The 26,413-nt window shown below is 38.5% G+C and overlaps 1 protein-coding gene across 1 annotated transcript in view; it reads left to right on the top strand.

Moving 5' to 3' along the window:
- Positions 1-7,012: 7,012 nt before the first annotated feature.
- Positions 7,013-26,413, top strand: part of MOCOS (molybdenum cofactor sulfurase) — a gene marked incomplete at both ends in the record, with an annotated part of 60,519 nt that continues 41,118 nt past the window's right edge. Inside the window, 1 exon segment of the mRNA XM_010146110.1 lies at positions 7,013-7,089. Within this exon segment, the coding sequence (XP_010144412.1) occupies positions 7,013-7,089 (77 nt within the window).

The following is a 26,413-nucleotide window of genomic DNA, read 5'->3' as shown; positions in this document are numbered from 1 at the left end:
AGGAATAAATTCATATTCAAGCGGAGTCTTTTTGCCTGACAAATCTTAAATTGATTTGTCTTTAGCAGTTCATTGCAAAGTTATTCTTTGTCCCTGAATGCACCTTTTTAGGGATGAAAGACTGCATCTTAGTCTTCATGAGGAAATACACAAATCTGTTTGTACTCAACGTGAACAAATTATTACAGCTGGTCAGATTATTGCCTATGAAAAATTTATCTCCAGAATGTCTTTTATCTTTTCTTTCCTCCTAAGGAGAAAATCAAAGAAAGGGCTTTGAATTTTTATTAATGATTCATTACTCGTAATGATCAGTGAACAGTTTATGCAAAGACACTTTGCAAATTACTCACTTTAACTATTACTTGGGGTTATATCTGGATATTACCTTCCCGTGGGAAGCAGAGGTGTGAACATTTGGATTATTGATATTTAATCACGGGAGAATAATGCATATCAAATGTTAAATACTCAGACAGATACAGAAATCATTTACAGTACACTTGCTCACGGTGAATTGCACCTTAATGGAGTTCTTGTTGACATTAATATGTTGCAAGTTAAGATGAATGAGTATAAATTGCAAGCTGACTAGCTGAGAGTTGAACATATTATTCTTCGAGGCCAGTTAACCAGCAGGCCTCATGTTCCTGAAGATTTAAATTTAATATACAGGGAAACATCCCCTTGCATGATGGAATTTTAAAGAGAAAGATTATTTTGTTTCTCCTCCTCCACCCCTTCAGTGCAATGAAACCACACTGGGCTGTTTTGTGAGTTTGGAAGGGAACCTTTGGGCAGTGGCAAATGTGGTGCAGGTTTTTTTCTGGTCAATGTCTCTTCCGGTGGATAAAAAAGAAGTAGTTTTAAAATTATTTTACTTTGGAGGGTCCATGTTGGTGTTGGTGACAAGAATATGTTATCTGTGAAATATAACATTCAGTGCTTCAGGATTTAAATACGTACGATCAAAGCACTTGTATAATTTTTAAAAAATACATTGTAAACTATTAGCTGTAAAAATTACATTAGAAGGAGAAATCTTAATTTTATTTTAAAAATGCATACCACTGAAAGTACTCGTGATGCATAGTTGTCAGAAGTGTGACTTTTACTGAAAGGCAGAGCCCTGAGTAGCTGATAATGTGCAAAATCAGAATGTGTCATTCAGACCGATTTGAGTAACAGACTCAAGGATTGCTGATCTTTCAGTGCAAAAGGGGAGGATTTTTCTAGATGTAGGTACTGAGCAAAGTTACCAGTTGGAAGTTCACCAAATTGCACGAGAGAGATGCACGTAGGCATTTGAGAAATAAAAACGGATTGATTTATTCATTCAATTTTCTCCTCCACAAGTGGTATTTGTTCAGGCACTGGATAAGCATTCTCCTTTCATTGTGTGAGAAACAATCATCGCTCACGAACGTGTAATGTGCCACTAGCAGAGGTAAAGAGTTGTTGCTGAATTGGTGAGATTAGGTGTCTTATTCAGAGGTCTATAATTTGTTACTGCCCTCCTAGCATTTAAATTCTTGGCTTATTGTCGCATGCTCCTGTGAAGACAGTTACGCAAAAGTTAGATTATTATGAAAGCGTATTTTAGTGATAGCAAACGTGCTCGTTACAGCAGGCTGTCTCTTATTTACTTGCTTCAGTGGCATCGACCGTGTAAAACAAAGATACTTAGCCCAAAGGGAGTGTGTACCAGAGGTTAGTGCTCTGGGGATCCATGGAGGATCAGAAGGCCCACAGATAAATGCTTGGCCTTGTGTGATGTTGCCTTGAAATTCAGCTATCTGTGTTAATGTGACCAGGGTTTCACTCAGTTAAGAAAGTGACTAATGTGGACAACTGATGAATTGCTAAAAATGAAGAGCATCATCTGTGGGAGACAAAGGCAGACCAAGGGGAACACGTCCTCTGGAGAGCCACAAACACCCTGGGAAGGTACCTGAGGACATTATCTCGGGAGGAGTTGATAGATATGCTAAAGAGCAGAACAGGGCCCTAATGGTTTCACAGGCTGGTAATGATGTATTTTAAGTTAAAGAAAAGCAAAACAAATATAGCTCCTTTTGCAAATGTTGGGGTTTGATGTGGAAAGCAGTCAGACCAATTAAAATCCATTCCCCAGCTAATATCAGAGATCGCAATTACTAACCTAAGACCATGAATGTGACTGAAAACAGTCTGTTCCTACAGCCATAAGTTTGGCACTGTATACCCTTGGTGCTATTGTAATTTCAGCAAATGTCAATTTAGAATAAACAAGTAAATGTATAAAATGTAAAACTTAAATTTGCCAAGACAATTTTTTTATGTGGAGGTGATACGGAAAATCTCTAAGAGGTGAAAAGTAGGATCTGAATGAACTACTTTTAAATGCATACCAAGAACCTCTCTGTATTGTTGTACTTTTTAATTAGATGAAAATAAATGAATTGAAAAGATGAAAGGAACTTGTGTAACATCTCACTTCAAAGGGCAGCTCCACTCTTGAGGAGTGTTTAAAAAAAAGAAAAAAAAAAGAAAAGCAGCTTATTCAAGAAATACGCTTTCTCTGTGGATTTGGTTTCATTTTTACCTGCTTTAGAAACTTGGGAATGATTTTTGCTCATTTGACCTAAATGGAGTCGTTACCTCCGTGTAAAGGAGAGTAGAAGCTGGCTGACGGTGCTCTTCCCCCCTGTGCTCCTTCATTGCACTTTGCATTGACTCAGAAATGTTCTCAAATAAGCAGGATTGTTTTCAACCTTGTGATGGGATTTTTATCAAAGTTTCAAAATTCGGGGCTGTGTTCTGGACAGAAATTGCACATGGCTGTTTCTGAATTTTTGTTTGGGCAAATACATTGAAAAAAAACCATCTGAACCACCCATCTGCCTGCTAACCAAGTCAGCCTTCCCAGAATAAGAGGCAGGTGATCCCACCCAAAATACCTAGAAGCCGTGCCTTGTATACTTTCCATGAACAGATTAGCTTATACTATGCAAGTTGTTTCGCCACCTCATCGTTGGCTGAGTGGTCTTGAGGGCCCTTTTGGATGCCTGACTTAAGTCAGTGCTGTCCAGCTTCAGGGTAATATTTTTTCCTTCCACCAAATTTTACTTGTAAACATGACTTGTTTGTTTAGCCCTTAAGCACTTTATTTCCAATCACATCTGTCCATCACAGTTCCATGTAAAGGTGACCTGGCTAAGGAGGGGACGAATTCAAACTGCCCAAGGTGTCAGTTTCCTTCCTTGTTTCAGTTGCCCTGAAATGTTGGATGGTGGCTTTAGGAAATAACACTTGATGCAGAAGCTTAACAGAGGAGTGTCACAACAACCAATTAAACAAGGATTCAAAGAAAGACTGGCCTACCTCTATACCTAGGAAGATCCTAAGGGTGGAACCTCTCTCTCTCTAAGCAATAGTTTTCTCTTGTGACTTAAAGAAAAGAATGCTGCTTCTAGAAGCAGAGGTCTTTTGTGACTTGTAAAAGAAGAGCAGCTCATCAGCTTCATAACATCTTGATAGATTTAGGCAGGCTGCTCTGTTTTTTGTTATGCCACACGCCGTTTAACCAGTTTGTCAGAAAGCAGATTGATGTGAAATGCTATCAACTTTTCACAAACACAATCATCTAAGCAATTGAGCTCATCCCAGATGTAATTTAGTGAGATCAGTTATAATAAGAACTAGATAAGAGAGGGAATCTTGTTGTGTCTTGGGTTGGTATTTTGCAGTATTAGGCTTTGTAAGTATCCTTTATGCATCAGCAGCTAAAAAACTTTATTACTTCAGGAAAGCATTCCTGAGCAGCATTCAAATGAACTTCATCCTGAACCGATTATTTTAACACTGGAACTGCCATTGAGTGGGGAAAGATTTCATTTGGAGCATCAATTGCATCAAACAGAAAAGCAGCCATTGAAGTCAGTGTGTTGCAATGCAATGAACATGTTTGCTCTCAGTCTTAAATACATATTCTGGGAGAGGAAATATTCTGGGAGAGGGCTGCTTGTGTCCTGAGAGGGGAATAACTACCCCTCATAGCATCATGTTTTGCCATGGTACTAAGAAAAATTGCTATAGCACTTAAGTCTTAATTTACTAAATATCAGAATTTATAGATGATTCCTCTAAATTTTTAGAGGAAATTGAACATCAGGTATTCAGTAAATCTGAAGAATATGCATGCACTAGAAGTAGTGTATAGGTACATATTAGAGGAATAGCAAAATGTTAGTGCTTTCCTTATCAGAAATGAGAAACTGGTAATGTAGAAATAGAGAAGGGCCATATAAGCATCCAAAATACAAGAGAGAAATGTTGAAAACAGTCCATATCTAAATTGTAAAAAGAGAAGCTTGCCCATATCTTTGAGAAAATACAATTAGCATTATTCTAAATTCTTTCACAGCTGCTTCTTCTTGCACTGGAGCTCCCAGCAGGCAATTTTTTTGTGATTCAGAAAGAATAAATAACCCGAGTCTGACAAAACAAGGTAGGATGCATATACTGCCACGATAATTGTGCTGTTCTGGAGCAGTGTTTGGCCAAAACCCCACGATTGTGTTTACCTTCTTTTTTTCTGAATGGAAAGAGATTCCTAAGCTCTGGACTATATCTGCAGAAGTCTTTAAGATCGTAGAACAGTAACATGGTTCACTTCTGTTGCTTAGCAGTGGATATACTCCAGTTGTCAGGTTAGTTAATAATCACATCTGCTGATCGCATATTCAGGTTTTGCTTTCCCTTTTACTGTAGGTAACATTCGGAGGCCTTTGAAGATAAAGGCTGGCACCTTTGTTGCCCTTCAGGTGCTTTTGTTTTCTAATAATGTTAAGGTATTTGAGGGTTGTGCAGTCTTCTTGATGGGCTCAGTGCCAGTGTCTCTGCCAGTGTTTTGTTTGCTTTGCTGGAACAGTGGCAGTAACTGAGCAGGGCAGGTCAATTCCCCCTCATGGATCCTTTCTGTAATCTCTCCTTAGTAGCCATGTGGGACCACGTTGACATCTGTGGGACCACTATGACATGGAAGTGTTCCAGACCAGGTTGCATGGGGCTTTAAGCAACCTGGTCTAGTGGCAGGTGACCCTGTCCATTGCAGGGGGATTGGAACTACATTATTATTAAGGTCCCTTCCAACCCAAACCATTCTATAATTGCAGTCAGTGCAAACTTTTCATGTTTTTTTAATTCCAAAGCCACTGTTAGACTGCACCTTATCTCTTCTTCCTCCTCCCCAATTTTTCTGGCTTCCCTCAGATACTCCTCCACAGGTTTGTGTGAAAATATTCCTGGTGTTAGGTCTCTTTCAAATGACGAGTGGCCATTTTAAATTTCATAGCTGACAACCAGAGAGGTTTCTTTCCTGAAGATTAAGAGCGATAGACTTTGCTATTGATTATTGCTAGACAAGATTCAGAAATTTCTAAGGATTCTTTGGCCTGTTGTGTTGAAATATGTGAGTATGAATGATCTCTTTGGGGCCATTCATCCTTTTAGCAGTCCACCACTTTTCCCTCATCACTTGGTTTATAATTATTTGCTGCCTGCCTCTCTCTTCTTTCACCACAGCTGAACATATTACCATATATACACAAAACTCTTGCCTTATTCTTTTGTGTGGAACTTTACCAAATATTTTTGGATGTTTTACATGCCCTTCACCTGACAGTGTCGCTTGCAGTGTTTAAATTATTTGATAACTATAGTAAAGTGAAATAGAAGGTAACTAAGAAAAATAGCTGTGGAAGTGAGAGCTATTATGCTATTCTATTGAGGTTTATTTTATTAAAGAGAAAGCATTTGAAGTCTGACATTTTTAACCTTTGAGCCTTTTCACAATACTCACTTAATTGTGGCACCAAAAGCTTTTTATATCCATTATGAAAAGCAATAAATCCAGGGGGGGGAAAAAGCAGTCCCCTATTTTCTTGTTTATTATGCGTGCATCTAAAGTATTTTTGCCCAAGGGCGCCTCTGTTGCTGTCCTGTCATTTTTCAACGTGGACATCATCAGACGTTTCTGAGAAAGATTCAGGTCCCTGGGAAGGTCTCATCCTCATGGTCAGAGTTTAATTTTAAACTTGAACCACGACATTTGGGGTCGTTGCTGGTGGGTTCATTTCTGGCATTAACTGTTGCAGTCTCCTTCTTAGAGACTTGCCATGACCCCAGGTTGACCCTTACATTGTTCTGTACAGTTTTGACTTCATTAGTTGTCAGCATGTTTTCCCCTTTGTGATGAAGCTGAATGATCACTCCTTAAAACTTCTTGTGGACTGCGGTGCACACAAGGCCTAAATAAAACGTATTTTGATGCTTGATATGGTGTCCCTTCTGTATCCTTGAAATTCTCTTGGGCACCACTTCCTGAATACATCCCCACCTTGGAGCTGTACCTTCTCCTTCCAAAGTGTGAGAATGGCTGTATTCTGGCATATTTCTTCCCTTTGGCATTTACTTTAAAATATATCGGTAGGGGATGCACCTTTTCCCCCACCCTTGTGTACTACTCATGTTATAGGTGGTTATTTTTAATTTCCAGGAGGAATAAGTGGAGGGAGATTTGTTAGTGATCTTCCTCTTTGTTCCAAGTAAGGAAAGTCTCTTCTTGCCTTCTAACTCAACTTCCTTAGATGTAATCACTTCGGAGTGAAGAGGCAAACACAACATCTCCACTTGTCTCCTCACCTATTCCTGATACTGCCAGAAGGTAACTTAGGACCCTGTGACATTAGCTCATAAGACAGAACTGTTACTTATTGCTTTAAAAATCCAAAACCCACAAGTAGCCCACACAGGGGAAAATACAACTTTCTATGTTCATGTGGACCTCTGGAAGAATATATTCTTGCTTCACAGAGCACTACAAGACTGAAAGATGAATCCCTAAGGGAAGGGTTCCCTCTCTGCAAGTTAGATTCCCTGAATATAAAATAATAGCTCTCAAAAAAAAAAAAAAAAGTCTGTACTATAGCTGCATGATTTGTTTACTGTGCTCATTTATTCTATTCTTTAGGTTTGAAGATGGCACGGCCTCTTTTCTTGATATAATTGCTCTGAAACATGGATTTGATGTTCTGGAAAAACTCACAGGTCAGTTAACATAACTCTAATCCTGAAAAGTGAAGTTCCAGATTTATAGCGGGGCACAAGTCTGGTCATATTTCCTATGGCTGTGGCTTAATATTCCTTTCTAGATTTACTATCCATGTTCATCAGTCTAACTAGTTTACTCAGCCTGGTTTGGAAAAAAAAACTGTCCAGACTGATCTTCTCAAATATACATGCAAGACTGGAGAGCACTGAGCACATCTAGTCTGCCTCTCACTCAAAAGATGCAGCAGGAAAGTAACAGTAGAAAGTAACTGAGTGGCTCTCAGTCTGAATATCTTTGAAGCACTTAACATGGAGCTGACGCTGAAGTTCCAAATAAAACTTCAAGCTGATGTTCAAGCCGGAAGCTCTGTGTGAAGGGTGACGCTCACATGCTCTGTTGGCTCCAGGATAGCTTGCTGCTTGCCTGGCTCAGCACCCCAAATGCACAACCTGTCTGTGATTACTGCCTTGGATTCTCCTGAAAGGTGCCAGAGATGACACTTGGCCAGGGAAGCTTGCACCACTGGCTGCTTCCACATGCAGAGTGTGCCAGGTTAACAAACTATGTTCCTGAAATATGTGTCTCATGCTCTGGAATGTGCAGAGATGACGTGTAATGTCTGAACCTCCTTCTCCAGTGCACCCTTCAGTTTCCTATGAAGGCATGAAGTGCATTGTGATGTAGAAGAGGTGACTCCAGAGAGACACTGACTATGTATTTTTCAGGCTGGTATAATTTCAGCTAGTGTCTGTGGAGGTTTATTGTCAGGATTTATCTGAAGGATTCTAGTTTCTTCTTCCTCGTGGAGCAAGACTTTTGTAAGGAGTATTCTGTTGGATGCTTGAGGTCTTGCCCATGTGAAATCAACAGCAGAGTTTTCATCCACTTCAATAGGAGTCTGACTGAGCCCCACTGAGTAAAGTTGTTTTGCTGCATGATGCTCTGCGTGGAGACCAGGGTTCAGAAACCAGCCTTTATATGTTCTTGCGGTATAAAATGCTTCTGAAAAATGTGCAATATTAAACAAATAAATTCCCTTGTAAAGAGGGCTATAACTGCTTCAATTTTCAGTGGAAAAATGCGCTGTCGGATGTGATCCATTTCTGAATCTCACTTTGCTGTAGCTCGTGGAGTACTTGCTTTGTACTCCTCCAGTACAAACTATGATTCTCATTCTGGGTTGGAAATAGCCTGGAGTAATAGCCTGGAGGCAAAATAAGCAAATATTGTTGTTATTAATTGTGTCCTTCTGTGTAATAAAAGCACTGCTGAAGTTCTTTTGGGATGTACTGTAGCTGAATTTTACTGGTGTAATTATTGAAGGTAAGGAGGGAGATCACTAATGGAAGGTAAATTAGTTTCAGCATTAGGTGGCGTTGTGAAAAATAGAGATCTATTTCTGTGTCTGATATCATCTGACTAAACCCTTGACCTGTCTCAACTTCCTTTTAACAACAAGGCATGTTTAATGCCAGAGTTACATCATGATGTGTGTGTGTATTTAAGCCATTTTCAGAGGTCTTAAACCTATATCATCTTTAAACTTAACCTTAGTTGGTATGTATTTTTATTAGTGGATTTTCATCAGTTTTACAAAAGAAACTAATTGGTATCATTTGCAATTATGTTATAAGGTGTACGTTAATTATAATGTCTGTTCAGGAGACATTAATTATCTTCACAAGAAAATATAGTATGTGTTGGAGGAAATTTTATAATGCAGACTAAGTCTCCTAAGGATGATGAATTGAAAGTCATTTTTGAATTTACTGAATGCTTGACTGGTTGTTGGAGAGTAAAGATTGTGTTGGCTGTCATAAAGGCGATTATACCACACAACAGTCAAAGGAAAATACCATGCAGGATGCTAAATGGTGAGGCTAACTTTGATTTTTATCTTCATCTTTGGGACTTCTGAGTTGTGTTTTGCCCTGTAATAATTTCTACCATCCTCTGGCACATCAAGGACTGGTTGCACCTGGTGGTGGGATATTGGGCAGCCTGCATTTAGTGTTACTACACAGATTCTCATGTGTGTTGTGTTTAAACACTTAGGGTTATGTAAGTCATTTAGTTTAAAGCCAGAAAAGAGCTTTCTTCTCAGTCTGTCAGGGATTGCTGGGATTTATTCTGTGCAGTGTTCATGGCTTCATCCTGCCATTGTCTGGGCACGTCACCTAAACTAGGGTGTGGTACTTGTGAATTTTACTGCTTTCAGTCATGGCGCTCCTTTCATTCATAATTTTAATGGATTTGGGATTTTTCTTTTAAAAATTATTAGATTAAAGATGGTATTAATACACGTGTTCTGGCTTGTGATGTATAGGTATGTTGGAAGCGGATGCTCCATTTTGGCTGACATTCATTAAATTCTTCATTTGGGGGGGAAATTCTTCTCTTGATTTAGGAGAGAGAATGAATCACTGATTAAATTTTTACTTTCTCTATACCAACCATTTCTCACAAGATGAACTTCAACATAAAAGAAACCTAGGCAATTTGTACTAATATCCACACCTCACTGCTCGTAATTAACATCTTCTCTAACTGTACTTGAGAGAGAGTTATGGGTTGTTGGGTTGGGTTTTTTTCTGAGAAAAAATGTTTGACGAGTTGACAGTAGGGAGAATATGCTCCATCCACACTCTAAATAGGAAAATATGGATACCTAAAGAGAAGACATTTTAAATTCTGGCATCAGAAAGAAAAATTTGACTTCTAAACGTGAAGGGAGTGTGTAAGAGCTTAAAATCTAAAGTTATTCTGACTCTCAGATCATGACAGTACTGATACTCTCCTTTCATGGATAGTGAAGTGACTGTTCCTGCTTTTAAATTTTGGTCCCAAGATGAACTTAGTTTAGAGAAAGTTAGTTATTTACTGCTAACACCTCTTGCTGCTAGCACATTACATCAGCCTAGGTTTTCCTCGCTTTCTTGTGTGGCTTAAGTAATTCATATTAGATGTCATTTGTACCTTTTAAAGCAGAGAAGAACAGCTAGAGCATGATTTGAGAAACTTGGAAAAACTGAGTTGTCAGAAGTGATCCTTCGAAGGCTGCCTTTGCAGAGTTTAATCTGTATATAAGATTTCTTTCTGGAAATAAAACTGCTTTTATGTTTTGGGGTTTTTTTTATATGCATTTGCTAATATTGATGTGAATTGCATTCACAAATTGCTTAATCCATGAGGAGGCCTAGGAGGGGACCAAAAATGATAGAGTCGTTCCTCAGACTTGTAGAGATAACACAGGAAGAGGTAGTACTGCACGTAAATGTATTGGTTGTTTTTACATAATAGAGCTAGAGAGAAAAATATACTTCTTAAGAACTAAAAGAAGGGGAAAATGTCTTTATTATAAGCTGAGCTGATGAAGAAATGTGCAGCACAGCTGACAGAAAATATACTCTTGGCAAGAGGTGATTGTTCTGTGTTCAGATGAAAGGGTTAGTGGGATTTCTGTGGTGAAGGCATTTGATGGCGCCCAGTGTTATAACAGGGGAGAAATTTGCAGCAGTCTCTTCGCACTTGGGAGACTTCTGGAAAGGAGAAGCTGAGGCAGCTAATAACTGGGGAATCCTTGCAGGTGCTCTTGCATTGAGTGTGGCTTGCCATGGTAAGAAATGGCAGGGAACAGCAGTGTCCAACACTGACTGGCTTCTCACTCATCCAGTGATAACTGAGCTCTTGAGGCCTGCAGCTACTGAGAACTTCTTCTTTGGCAGGGCTGTGTGCATTGCAGGTTCCAAATACTAAAACCTACAAGGGGAAGTGAGTCATTGCGGGGAGGTGGTGGGGGCCTTATTTGTTTCCTTATGAAAGGATGTTAGAGTCACTGATCTCATTTTTCTCACCAAGGAAGCCTTAAATCCCTCTTGTCTGTCTTCAGGGTGAGAATCTCCCGGTTATGTAAAACAGTCAAAAGATGTCTTATACAAAGACCATGTGTGTACAGCTAACTTCAGAATTTTGTGATCATTTTCATTTTTAAATGACTGATTGAAGTGGATGAGGAGGAAAGAAAGCTCACTTGGTTCTTTTGCATCAAAAAAAGCCACTGTTAGGACTGTGGTTAATTTATTAGGAAAGATATGCTCAACAGAGCACACATTTGCTAATGGCTGTAGATGAAATTAAAACAATTGAAAAATCAGTATTACAAAATGAGCAAGTTAGGTGAGGCAGTGTTGTGCAACTCTCTGGAACTACAGGCAAGCACATGCAAGGTATTTGGAAGGCAAGTTTGAATTAATAGATGGGGCGTACCTTTTTTACTGTAGATACAGAATCTGTTCCCAGTTCTGCCTGAAGTACCGTTGTGAAATCTGTCCATTCCAGTAAGTAAAGGGGGAGAAATTGTAGTCTGCATCAGGAGAGAATGGATGTAAGGCCGAAGTCTTTGATAAAGGCCATAGAAATATTAACAGCAGTGAAGAATAATGAAACTCTGATCCCCTGGTTCCTACACCAATCCAGCATCCGCCTACACATGGCCAAAGGATATCTTAGGCAAGTACTTTCTGTCTGCAATACCTTTGTCCCCAGGGAATTTTTTGTGTCAGCTATAGTTAAGATCTGAACAAATTATCATTTTCACTACAAAATTGAATTATCTTTGCTAAAAGATAAAGTCCATTGCTAAAAGATAAAAGTCCATTGCTAAAAGATTGTATTTTTCAAAGGAGAACAGAAGTGAGGGCTTTTAGAGTTGGGTGCAGACCTTCCAAAGGCTTGTTGATGCCTAAAATGGCATCAGGTTTGGGTTGGGATCCTTGTTATGCTTGGAATACCCTTGTTTTTTTAAAAAAAACCCTTGTGCAGTTGTATTCTTAAAATCTGTGTAAGAAATACTCTGCATAGTTCCAGCTAAAAACCAAAACTAAAAGGGAAATGGAAAATAAAACTACACAAATTAATTCCACTACATTTTAAATAATGTAATATATTGCTAGTTAATTTTTGCTGCATCTTGATATACTAACAAGGAAATAAAATGCTACCTTATGGATATTAATGTCCTTGACTGAACAGTTTTCTTACCAACATCCACCTGGAAAATGAACCTTGATAGGGTGATAAAATAAAGAACACACTGTGATTAGAGAAGGGATCCACATTTTGGCATTTGTGGAAGAAGGTCCATTAGGAGTGTGCGCTTCAGCCATTCCTCAGCAGATCTCAGGGTCCTGTTCTAGTGCGTGATGGCTACCATGGCAAGGATTACCTTATTTCCTTTATTACATTTTTAATTTCCTAGCTAACTGGATCCAGCTGTTTCAGCCCTTCATGCAACACAGTGATTTTATGCTAAATCCAAAGGGGCTAAATTAATGTGAAAGGAAATTTGCATATTGTGTAAAACTCCACGTGTTCAGCAGATCCAGATTATGTGGTGCTAATCACAAACACTAGATAGAGTAAATCCTCTTGAAGTCACCCTGGGGTTAAGTCAAATGCTTTACACTCTTTGACACATACCCATGAAATATGTAATCAAGCCTGTTTGACGTCCTCTCCTAATTACATGTGTGTATTTTAAGCTGATGCTTTTCCCGCTGATCTGTGCCTTTTGAGACTTTTTTTCATTATTAATCAGAAAATTCATGCTGTATGTTAATGGCAAGTACCAGTTATAAGAAACCAATATTAGATTCTTTGCTTAGAAACTGTGTTTTTGCAAATAAGACCATTGCCAAATAATATATAGATGTAAAGAAAATGTAAGAACCCCGAATGTTATCCATCAGGGGCATAATTATTCTACCACCTACTCCACTATTTTAACCTAAAACTAATAATCATTCTTCTACATACTGATTTTTTTTATTTTGAGGAGAAATATTAAGTAAAGAAAGTTCTTTACTGGAAGTAGGAATTGACTGTTTATTTTCACAAAAACTGGAATTTAAATGATAAAAATATTTTTCTCCCCAAGACTCTACATTCATGACTTCTGTCAAGAATACTAATGCATAAGCCTAGCTTTTCATGAATTCTTCTTACTTGGTGAGATAGTATCAGGAGACAAAAATAATATTTAATTATCTTGGGAGTCGCTGAGTTTTAAGTTTTCACTCCATTTTTATTGTGACTATGTAAGAATAGTCTTCTGAAATTGCGAATGCCCTGGTTGGTTTTACCCTTTCTCTTCAGCTGGAGGGTGCACACTGCCCCGTGCATTTTGCCGAAGTTGCAAACCGAATGCGTTCCCTTTGGCGTGTTTAGCAGAGACATCTACTGGCAAAACGTTAACTAGTGTTCTCTTCCATGGGTCCTACAACGCCATTTCTTACACCTCTGAAAGGAGACCTGCTAATTAGAAATGAGTAGTTTGAATCTTTTAGATGTGCTGGAGTATTAAATCTACTATTTGGGGGAAACATTACATAACATATTAACAGATACAAAATTAATAAAGGCAAAATAAAATTTTCCTATTGTCTTGCTAGATCTGCTTCCTGTTGAACTACCACACTACTTTTAGTGGAGATGTGCATATCAGAGAAGAAAATAATAAAGGAGTTTATGACCTACTGTAGATGAACAGGACTAATTGCAAGTCACATAATAATCATGGTTAGTCTCCGCTGATTTTGATTCAGTTAATACAGAATGGAAAGAAAGGAATTACAGGATACAATCAGAAGAGCTATTGTGCCTACTGTGACTGGTTTCATTCTGATGCTTGCTCCACACTTGCAGTTTGGTTTTTTGATAAACATCTGCCACAGCTGTCACCTTTGCCAAGTTTTTAGTCGCTCTCCATAGAGCTATGCTAGGTATAGTTTCAACACTAGTTGTGGTGTAAACACTTAGAGGCGGTCAGTGGTGGAAGGATAAATGCCTGATACTCACACAGACAGAGATACCAGCAAGTCCCCCTTGGGCTGAGGCTCTGTAGAAGGTCCTGGAGTCTGCCCAGCATCTCTGCCTCTTCGTCTCCCGTTCAGTCTTGCTGCCCTCCCAGAAGACACACACATACCTTGGGTTGGACATAGCCCTACGGAGGTAGAAAAGCAGAACTGAAAGAACACAGATAATTCCGTCCCCTCAACAAAAGGTCATTTAATATTTGAAAATCAGTCTTCGTGGTTTTGGGTAATGTGTGGATTCGAGACACTAAGAATCATCTCATCCACCTGATTGGAGTGGGCATATTTTCTCACAATCGCTATTGGTAAAATATATTTTAAAAAGCACCTGTCTTCTAATCTTTGTTTTTCAGGGGACAGTTCAATCATTTTAAGAGAGATAAGCCCATCTTGTAAGAAGTATGCTATAGCAGTGAGATTTTCCAGATCGGCTTTATTCAAGTAAAATGTCACTATTCTCGAAAGTAAATGTTCACTGAACCTAGTTTGATCAGTTGGAGCACTGCATTTCTAAAAGTATTCATTTTGTTTTACCCTAGGTTTATATGCATTTTTAATAGCCATTTCAGGTCTGTTATGCATTCAGGACTATGTGTGCTTCTCAGGCAAACACCAGATTTAAGATCCCTACATCTGCTTGCCCATATCACATCCCCTATTCCCCCGTTTTCATCCACATCCTAATTTCCATGAAAAGAAGACTTCACTGGGCAAGGGATATCCACTTGTGAGCTGCTTTAGTTGCAAATATTGCAGTTCTATGACAGCTGGAAAAATACTTTTGTAAGGTTTTTTCCTCTGTTCCTCCTTCCTCTTCCCCTCCTTTCTTCCTTCTTTTTTCGTTTTATCTTTTCTCTTTAAAGAGCTTACAACTATTCTGTAAAAGCATCTTACAAATTTTGCTCTAGTATACTGAATTTAATACGAAGGTTTGAAATTGGTTGGTTTAACTTGGTTGTTGCTTGTAGTCTTTTAGCATGACCATGTTGTCTCAAGTTGATGATAAAGTTTCCGTTTTATTACTCTTTTGACCAAAAATTGCTGCTTTTGGTATTTTATCCAGATTATTAATTGAAACTACAGGACACTAAAATTTTTGCCTAGTTCCTCCTTTAAAGCAGAAAATTCCAAATCAGCTTGAACTTTGGCTACCTTCCTACTGAATGCTCCAAGAGATTTTAAGGCAGTCATAAAAATCAATTTATTTTATAAGTATTGGGCTAATGTCAATGAGTTCTCACCAGTCTCAACAAAAAATGGTGCAGAACAGGAAAAATTATGCTGTAAGATAGTATTTGAATAAAAGCTACATTTAGCTTTGTAAATTGATGGTACAGAGATGTAATAAAATTTCTTGGGTTATCCAGTCTGTGAAAAAAAAGAAAAAATTGATACTCTCTTAAAAAATCAAGACTGAATGAGCACATTTCTAATTTCAATTAATTTTATCATTAATAGTACAAATCGCAGGGATTCAGAGATAAGAGGTAAGATCACCAACACAAATTCTCTCATTTTTTTACAGTAGAGTGATGATGACAAAAGGTGTGCTCTGTTGTATGTAGTTACATCACTAAGTGGGCTGGGTTGAGGTATTGTCACGAGAACTGGTGTAAACCCTCTTTATGTTAGAAGGGGTTTGATACCATAACCACACTGTCAAAAGTTTTACAGAATAAAAAGCTATTTGGTCCTGAGTGTATAGCAGCACAATTCTGTATTTCAGGCAAGTTCCAAGTCAGTGTAATATAGGGTGAAAATGCCCCACTTCTGATTTGGCAGCACACTACACCCCTTTTCTAATGACCTACATTTACAATTACAGTACTGCGCAAGGCTGCTAATACTTACGATCCTGTGAGGAGTCCTCACCCAGTATAAACTGTCATAGAGTACTGGTATTAATGAAGGTGTGATAGTTGACGCCACCTGCCCCTCAGTCTGTTTTAAAAGCTGCCATTTATAGGTGGGTTTGAGAAATATCTTGAGTGTACAGACCCCTGACAATTGAGTTGGTTTCACTCCTTGGACATGGCTAGGAGTTCACACCATGAAAGAGCTTCATCCCAGAAATTAAAGGGCAAGGCTGGGGATCAGAATTACTGAGGCTGTTTTATTTTCATATATATATATATATAAAAATCACAAATTCTGGCAACACTCTAGACTGGTATGATTTTCCTTCCGGACGGTATAAAGAAAAATTGGAGCAAATTGATTCCAGATGAATGAACATACTACGGGGTGAGTGGGATGCTCACAGTTCCATTGTGCTTGAGCCTGTTTTGGAACAGAGGAGGATGTCTGTTTTGAAATGTGTGGGTCCCATAATCACAACAATAGCTTATTTTCCTTCTTGTGGCTATATGTTAAGCAGTGAAACTCAGCTTCTAACTAGAAGAGAGCCTGTAAGGACCGAGTGTTAAGTTATTTTCTTGAAGTCTATAAATATTATGTTACGTAGGTAACTGCAAACAACAGGCTAGTGCCTTTTCAGAATGCTTCCAGGCACGTGTTTTTATTTTCTTATATTTATTTTTCCCTTTTTTCTCTTCATATTAAAGGCAGCTTTGTTATTGTGCGGAGACAAAGATCGTCCCTGTTCATGGTGGTGTTTTCAACTATATTTTCAACCCGTTTTCATTTAGAACACGTATCTTTTTATTGTAATTTCTTTCTTGTCCACTGTCTTTATTGATTTGGTATGAGAATATCTATTTTTTATTTTTATTTTGAGATAAATAAGATGATCTAGAGGACCATGAAACTCAGATTTCACTTAGGCTCTCGTTTGCAAGATCTGCTAATTCACCATCGTCACTGCTGATAAGTGATTAAGAGATTTCCTTTGCCAGACATCAACCCTTAATCTTGGCCAGAGTTGATGCCTAGAGCCTGAGTAGTTGATGTAGCTACTTAAGAGCTCTGGCAGGCAGTTGACAGCACAACCTACTTACCTCAGTTTCATCTGCCTCTGCCTCCATAAATAAAAATCATTAAATGCTGTAGCTGAATGCTTGAATGCATAATCCTTGTTATGGTTATGGGTGACAGTTACTTCTGGCTTGTAGCCTCTTCTATAGCCGGTGCGTTGTGTAGTCTGACAGAGGCTGCTAAGCAGAGGCTTGAATTTCATATCAGTGTAATCTAAAAACATGAGTCAGGTCCAAAGGTATTTGAGAGTAAAATCTCCTATAATTTTATATTAAGATTGTATGGGTGCACGGACTGTCTTGGAGAATAATGTGGAAAACACTCAAGTTCCACACTATAAATTAATTCTTTCTTATAGTCCAAAATACATAATGCAGTCCTGATTACCTCATCACACAAGTACATCAACAGAATTGGAGGGTACTCCTGATGACCAGCAGCACAAAAGAATGCTCCCATGAACAGAGATTAAATAATCAATGGCATCCTTTAGGGATGTGTCTCTGCTTATTTAAAAAAAAAAAAAAAAAAAGATGCTTGTGTGGATTTAAAACCCTGCTTAGCAGAACACAAAATGTGTGTTTTCTCATGTGTGTTTGGTTTTGCAGCGTTTGCTGTGTTTAAAGCACTCCCATGGTTCCTCCTGTTCCTGCTGTTCCACCGGGCCTTTGCTATTCTTAGAAACAAGTCACCAGGGAGAATTATACTGGTGTTCAAGAAAAGGGTGAAAAAGCAGGAGGAGGAACTGTGAGGACAATCCAATTGTTCCTATGCCACTTGATTCAATAAGAACAGAACAAAAATATTAAAAGGATTTTGGGGCTGGAAGCTGCTGTCGTACAGACTAATTTATCATGCGTACAACAGATCAATGAGGGGGCCTTGAGCTAGCCGACATGCACTGTTAATCTGGGCAGGCAAACTGATGGGTACATCCGATTATTAAGGAAAACAGTGAAGATCAAACTCCAGAATATCTTTTTCTTGATGTGTGTAATTCATGTGGATGTTTGGATTGTGCTAGTTTAATTGTGAAGAACGTAATGCAAAGATAATAATTACCCAGTTAAATGGGTTGACAAGTTTCTACTAATCACTCCCATTAAATTATTAAGCCACTTAGCTTCAGCACTAATACGCACTGCATGACTAGTGGACATCACACTGATATCAAATCTAGAAGGAATTTTTAGCCTTTTCAAGAAGTATCAGCTAAGCAAACTAGATAGCTCTGCACATCCATCATACACTGACAGTGCAAAAGGCTGAACTAGCCTCTCTGTTGCTTGAGCAACTATTTTCATTAAGGTGTGAAGGATTTGACCCAACTTCATGAGTTTTCTAGAACAAACCATAACTTTTCCATCATGTTCTGAGATTTTTGCTCCTATGAAATAACATTCCTGTGTACGCAACAGTATTATGTACAATTTGCAACTGTGCTTATTTTTTTTACACTGCAACGAGCTAAAATATAACGGATGATTTTAAAAGTCCTCATTTTGACAGGCCTCCAAATCATTTCACTCGCCAACATGAAAGATCTCGAGTCATGCTGTAAGCCTACATATAGCATAAAGGGTTGTGAGAAGGTCTCTGTGGCGGGCTTCCTGAGTTGTGGTTGGAGAGAGCTGGGAAGCCACATCTGAGGCAAGCTAATCAGAGGATGAAAGGATCAGGCCACAGAAAGTTACAGAATGGGAAAAAGGAAGGTGATACGCTAAAATACTGGCAATGAAAGTCCAGTTGCAGGATGGCATTGCATAGGAGTTAATTGTGTAGATCTCATGATGAGATTTGGTATTTAGTGAGCTGGATTCGCCAGGGCTGTGTTGAGCTCATGGACAAAATGATTGTTTGCATTATGTTTCTCCCCTACTAATTTATTTGTATAAATAAATAAAATTTCAAATTTTCCCACTTGTTTCTGTTCCAGTATGTGAGACACATCTGGGGGGTGATGTCATATGGGGGCCTATTTCTGCCACGTGCTGTCCTGTGATAGGTCTGAGCCTGAGGTATTGGAACACAGCTGGGAAAGGTGCCCACGGTGTTGTGCAGTTCAACAACCTCCTCTTTGCACTTTGAGCACTTTGGGCACAACTGGTTCAGCAGAGCAGCTGTGCTTGGGGTGTAAGGCTCTGTGTTCTTCTGGGTCTATGTTTCCACCATGACTTTGTGTTCATAATTTTCCAAGAACAAAAACCAAGGGTTTCCTCCTAGTTAATTGGTGGAAATATGATCAATGGAAGTTTTGGGATGGTATAACGAAGCAAAGGTGTTTCTCAAGTGCTGCCAAATGGTCAGGGGCCAGGAAATACATCAGATATTATGATTAGAAAACTGATGTTAAAAAGGGTAAGAGTAGAGGCAGCATTTTTTGTTTAGCTGTAGTTTTTGTTGGGGTTTTTTTTCAGCAAATTCCAGAGAAAAAACTTGCTGTGATTTGATGTGCATGAGATCTAAAAGCAGTGGGGAACACAATTAACAGATCGCTGCAATTTGTGAGGTTAAACAAGAGATTAATTTGACTCATTGGTTTTAGGAGCTCAGAGATATTTTGATGTCATCCTTTCTTGTGCTTGTGATGTTTGATGGCAGCTATACAGAATGAGACAAAGTGCGGTAAATTTCCTGCCAATGCAGGAACTGCTAGAGGTAGTCTCTGGGAAAGAAGAGTGTAACAATACAGAAACAAAGAGCAAACAATGCCAAGGGCAAATAACTCCAGTAGACAACTCAGGTATGTGGTGTTTAGTAGAAAGCATTGTAGGTAGAGCAGCTGCTGGATAGAATGAGGAATATCAAGACAGATCTTGAATAAAGCCCGGAAATGAAATCTGTTGCTATTTCTCTGTGGTCTTATTTACAACATAAAGTGAGATCATGAACTGATGTAAAGTGGTTTATGGCCCAGCAATATTCATGCAGTTAGGACAGCTGAGCACCATTAGGAATCTGTCCACTAAAGTCTACACCTGTCCTGTAAAAACAAGACTGAATTCCCTTTCTTGCATTAAGCTTTCCCTAAGCACTGCACATCAGCCAAATGGTGAGCAGTGACTAAGCAGTGTCGTGTTTTAATGAATATTCAAACATAGATTAATCATTTTATTTCTGTTGGCTTTTTAATTTTCTAATGCTTTTTCAAGGTCTGTACTTTTGGAAGGGGGAGAGAGACGTTTGCTCTTAGAGGGAAAAAAGGCACATTGCCATTTCATTTCTTAGTAGAGGTTCATAATGCGATTACCAAAATGTGAATAACAATCAAATGATGTAGGGGCTTATTCCCTATGGATAGAAAAAATAAATTTCAGTCAAATGTTTCCGGCAGAAATCTCAAATTTGTCATGCAAAGTACTTCTCTGCATTCAAACATAATGTATTTATGTGAGTCAGAAACATCAAACATTGGGATAAATAGACAGATTATGAGTACAGTCTGCTTATGAAATGATTGGAATAGAAGTGCAATTAATGAAACTGGCAGAATGGCTATGAAGCAGTGTTAATGCCTTGAGATTTAAAGAAAGCATCCATATCTGCTTTACAACATGGGGTGGAGGAGGCACCTGGAGACTGCTTCATATTCTCCCCTGTTAACAATCTTTGGCTACCTTTTCATTCTTTGCGCCTTATTTTCATGTCAGAAGAGAATTAGAAGCAATTTTTACAAAGTTCTCCTGGGCTCATATTTAAAAGGGAACTGAGGCCTCAGAGGCCAAGGGGTAGAAAATGAAAAGATGGGCAACATCATTAATACTTTCCTTCTACTTCGAAGGCAGTGTAACACTACATACTAAAAAAATAAATGGGAGTAGGGAAGGATGGTATGTACCTATCTCTTACAAAAGTGCTGGTAACGACTCCTTATCCCAGCTTTCCCAATTCTGCTGACCAGTCAGAAGAGTGTTCTCTAAATTGCTGCAGGCTTTACTTGCCCCCAGAGGAGCTGGTTGAGCAGTGGTAGCTTCTGCCTCCTCTTCCTCTCACTTTCTCTACATCCTTAAAAGTGGGTGGCTATAATCTGAGATACCTGGGTAGGATCTACAGATGTTTGTGAGAGGTTAGATAGGCATGGCATAAAGCATATGAACTGGCAGGTTTTAATAATTGTGGGGGCCCTCTGTATTTCTGGGGCTGGAGGGTGCGTTTGGGAAAAAGGACGGAAGTAAGTATTGACTGTGAAGTGTATGAGTCCTCTGTCTTGTTTGTGTGCACATGGCTCTTTACTGGGAATATTTTGTGGCGATGAGCATCAGCAGTCTGTCATCAGTGGCTTGTTCAGCAGATTTTGTCAGTTTTCTGTGTCAGTGATGATGGGATAAAACATTTACATTTTGCCAGGACCTCGGAGGGCATGCCCAAGCAGAGGCTGCTGAGTGCAATGCCAGACCCAGTCAGCATTGTCTGATGGCAGCGACTGGCATTGCTTTTAAGCAGTGAGAAGTGCTGAGATTCAGCTCCCCCTTACCAGGACCCCAGAGATTACCTTCATGGAGAATTTATTGGGGCTGTACTTACTGCTTCTTTTTTTTCCAATCATTTTAATTTTTAATATCTCAGTGTGACTTGACTAGCAGTAGCAGAAATCTTTGAATTTACCATACTGCAATATTATGTTGAAGATAAATTATAACATGCTGCTCTAAATAAATGTGGCAATGTGATCCAGGATCTTAACTGACCCTGCTCAATGCCACAGTATCACAGTACTTTGAATATGTTATTGCTTATTTCAGTAAGTGAATATATAGATAACAAATCTCAGGTTGGTTTCAGTGAGCTGGTACATGTGAAAGCCAGGTATGAATGACCCTGTGCTTAGTACTGAGCTTAGAGCATATGAAATTAAAACAAGAAAGTTAAAAATGGTATTAGGTCATCTGTATGATAATTTTCAGCCGTACGAGATTTATTACAACTTACATAGCCTTGGAGCTAGTGTAGTTTATGTCCAGTTATCTATGGCCTACAGATCTTTATGGGAAGGGTTTTACTAGGAAATAGATATGTTACTCTGTCCACCACAGGGGAGGATTCCTCTATAAAGGAAGAAACTTTATTAGTCTCAGATTTTTGTTTTCTTGGCTTTAACTGAGCTGCAGGTGTTTTCCTCCATAGAAGCCTTTTTTCTCCTTTAACTCAGCAATAATGTTTCAAGGTGTCCAAGCAGCCTCTGTGCACTGAAACTATTCTTCCCAGAAATGTGGAAAACCCATAAGGACCACATGATTTGTTATGAGCTGGTATCTTACATAGATGATTTCTTTCTTCTGGTAAGTCCGTAAGAAGTTCTTATGTGCTGACAAAGGACTCCCTTTCCTATTTGATGAGGCTGGTAGAATACAGGCAGAAGGAAAAGAAGGCAGTTGCCTTCATTATCCCTCAAGCAGTGCCCGTGGTGGGTTTTGATAAGGCAAGTTCCCAAGGAATTGTGAATAACTTCACTCAGTTGTTCTTAAATCCAGAAAATTATTTTCCTTCTGTTTATGCTTTGTGGCCAGCTGAGAGTCTACCAAATCTCAGAAATGTGACTCTAGAAAGAACTAAGTCTTCTCCAGTGCTTCTTGACAATATTGATATAGGCCAACACTTGAAGATGTTATTGGTCAGAAATTTACTTCTCCGATATTTAATATTCATTAAAATTAAACATTTTATGGAAATGTGCAATTTTTTTTTGTAAGAAGTGTCACTATGTCTTGTATCTTCAGAATGTGGAAATACTTTTTATTAATCTTCTTTTCTTATAGGTTGCAAGATACAAGTTTTCATACCTTTTGTTAAATGCTGTCAAAACGTGATTAGTGAAATGCAGTTTTTTGCTAACTTTCAAAGTTTACAGGAATCACAACAAACCAACGTGGTGAATTTTTGAGTTATTTTATTCAGAACGTAGTTGGTGAAGGAAGGATGCTTTAGTAGGCTAGTGGGTGCAATCTCTTCAGCATCCCAGCAACTGCTTCCTTAAAGCCTGTTTTTAAATTATTGAGAAGATGCTTATTCATGGACATGAATTGTGTGTGGGGTTTGTTTTTTTTTAACTTTCACTTCACAGGAATTTCATCACTTTATATTTGCAATTCAGAATTACTGTTTAATATGTTGGAATTTCATATGTAACAGGAATTCTGATTCCTGATCATCTCTGTAGAAACTCCTTTCTATTTAAAGATGCTGGATTTTATAATACAATAGAGTTGTTACTAAATCTGGCTGCTCACAGGTTATTAAAGCTGTTAGTCTGTATGAAAGAATGGATATATCATTAGAAGACTGAAGTAGCAGCTTAAATAGGTAGGCCTTTTTTTACCTTTTGGTTGTATCAACGAATGAGTCTATAATTTCATTTCTAGATGCATGTAGGACCTAAATGTGTTGCTCAGTGGAATGAAAACAAAGAGCCCTCCCAGCTCAAGACTAAGGGCGTTCTGGCAAGTTTTTTTCTGATGTTTAGGTGGAATTTTGTGTGTTTTCATGTGTTTGTATGGCTTCATCTTCTTTATACCCTCTCTTTCTTTCCAGTTCTCCAGCCTGTCAAGGTCCCACTGAATGACAGCTCAGTCATCTGTTTTATCATCTGCAAATTTGTCGAGTATGTGTGCTGTCTCGTTGTCCAGGTCATTAATGAAATTGTTAGAAAGTAAAGGGCTCTGTATCAACACCTGGGGTACGCCCCTCGTGACTATCTTCAAGATGGTCTTTGTGCCATTGATCACAACCCTCTAAGTTAAGCACTTAAGCCAGTTTACCGTTCACCTCTTTGTCCACTTGTCTAGCCCATAATTCATCATCTTGCCTGTTATGGGAGACAGTGTCAAAAAGCCTTACTAAAGGCCAGATAACCAACATCCACTGCTCTCCCTTCATTCACCAAACTGGTCATCTCATCAAAGAAAGCTGAGTTTGGTTAAGCATTATTTCTTCTTTGTAAATCCATGCTCTCTACTCCTGATAACCTTCTTTCTTGTCCTTCATATGCATGGAAATGATTTCCAGAGTCATTTGCTCTATCGCCTTCCCAGGGTCTGAGGTGAGGCTGACCAGCCTGTAGTTCCCTAAGTCTTCCTTCTTGAAGATACAAGTGACATTTCCTTTCCTCCAGTCTTTGGGTGCTTCTCCCGGTCACCATGATCTTTCAAAGAATTCGGCTTGCAAATGACATCAACCAGCTCCCTCAGCACTCATGGGTGTATCCCATCAGGGCCCATGGGTTTGTTTATGGCTAGTTTTATTTTACTGGTTCCCTAACATGATTCTGCTCCACTGATGTGGTAAATCTTCCTTGGTCAAGACTTTACCTCTGATCCTAGGGCCTGGGATTCCTGAAGGCAAGGCTCACGAATAAAAACTGAAGCAAAGAAAGTATTGAGAACTTTAGCTTTTTCTGGATCCTTCCTCACCAGGACTTCTGTTTGTAGAAGTCCTTCTTGTTACCCATTACGTCCCTCACCAGATTTGTAACTGCATCCCTGCATGCTCAGAGCATGACTTTCCATTTCTCCTGTGTCATCTGGCTCTGCCCTGGCTCTTCCATCTTTCTACTTAGTATGTTTTAGTTTAGTGAGGAGCTCCTTGTTTATCCATGTAAGTCTCCTGCTGCCTTTTCTTGGTTTCCTGCTTGCTGGGATGCAAGCATACTTGATCAAGGTGATCATTGAAATAATTTGAAATGGAATTTTTCTTTTCAGGTTAAACCGCAATTTTTGGAGTGACTAATCCTAACGGTGATTTCCGAAAAGCTGGACAAGGCTATCAGCCTTGGGTAAAAACGGGGCATTCAGGCATGTTGACTAGGTATGTGATTCAGGATTAGTTTAAACCACTACAAAAGTTCTCATTGATTTCCATGAGCACAGATTCAGGGAGTGGGTTATTCCTGTGATTCATGAGGTCAAGGTACAATCTGGGGAAGATTGAGCCTGTGCTACACATATTGGAATGGTAGCAAGGGAAGAAAATGAAACATATAAGCTTTTTATGGGCATAGTAAAAAATGGTTATTGAAACTAATCTTAAATATTTAGGGTTTAGCCCTTCTTGAAAAAGCTATCAAGGATTTAATAGAAAATAAAAGCTATCTGTAATATTTTTAACTGTGTGCTGGCAATTAGAAGAGAGTTATGAGCTGGATATAGAACCCTGTATGAAAGCAAGAAAAGCCCCCAACCTCTAAAAAGGAAAAATTCTCACTTAAACTATCTGACTTTCACAGCAATTACTAGGGAGCTCAGTGATTTTATCAGGCTTTTCTGTAAAGAATGTCTTACAAGAATATAGCTGTTAATGACATTTAATAAATTATTTCCAGGATTGAGCTCTTCTTTTCAAGCAATTTAAGTGGGTGGTGTTGTTACAGTAGTTTTATAAGCAGCATATCTTTGTTTTAGAGCACATTCATTAAACCTTTTTCTGAAGAATACACCTGTTTATACATCAAACTAAAAATTTGTTATGTACTTCATAATAAAGGGGGAAAAGGAGCAGACTATGGATAGTGAGCTTTGCTCAGGCTAAGTAAAACTCGTATGTACAATAAAACGGACATCACTGCAAAGTGTGAAGGTATCTGCATAAACATACATAAGCTCCCTTTGCAAATTCTTTTTTTTTTAAATCATCTTGCTAAAAACAGCCCAACAGATCTTCACAAAACAAGTGCTTCCATCTTTGTTACTGGTTTTTTTAATGTTTTCCTCAGCAAACAATACTTACAGAGATATGTTTCATGTATTGATCCCAGCCAGAAGGAGAGTTTTAAATCAATGCTGATTTTGAATTGTCAACGGAAAAGAAGCATAACTATAAGATGTTAGTAGTCGATGGCTTTTGTGTGTCCTACTAACATCACAGAGCAGGCTTTTCATAAAGGGAATTTTTGATGGAACAGCAGTTCCTAGCAGATGAACAACCTCAGCACTGCATACTGTTTTCCGTCTATATATAATGTGTGTGGCATTCCAGGTGTATTTGTCAATTTAGTATATTCTGTGAGCTACACATGAACTAAAAGAACATTCAGTAATTTGAAAAATAGTATTAAATCATACATCTCTGGAATTTAGTAGTAAAATACAAATATTTTCAAATGAACTAGTGAAGACATCTGCTCCTCAAGAAGTTTTTCATAAAGAGATATCCCTTGAAAGTAAGAAATGTCATAATTGTTGCTGAAAGTCTGGACAAAACTTTTTCGGGCCTTTGCAGCTTATAAAACACTTGTTTTCTTCTGGTTTTTAACATAGCAATTGTATTTTGACCAGTGGGATTAAAATGATAGTCAGTGGAGTGATACGACTCATTTAAAAAGAATTCTTTTTCATCTCCAAAATGTTTGCATTTTAAAGTTATTTAAAATTTTTGGCTGAAAACTCAAATACCCGGTTTCATGTTAATAAAACCAGTTGTCATTTAAATAGTGTCAAGTTTTAACAGTTTCGGTTCAAATACAAATTTCAAAGAGGAATAATAAAAGAAATTGGGAAAAAATGGTTTTGGTGTTTGCAGAGCA

The sequence above is a fragment of the Buceros rhinoceros genome, unplaced genomic scaffold (assembly GCF_000710305.1).
Source record: "Buceros rhinoceros silvestris isolate BGI_N320 unplaced genomic scaffold, ASM71030v1 scaffold7522, whole genome shotgun sequence".
Taxonomy (NCBI): Eukaryota; Metazoa; Chordata; class Aves; order Bucerotiformes; family Bucerotidae; genus Buceros; species Buceros rhinoceros.
This window is presented reverse-complemented; position numbering and strand designations above follow the sequence as displayed.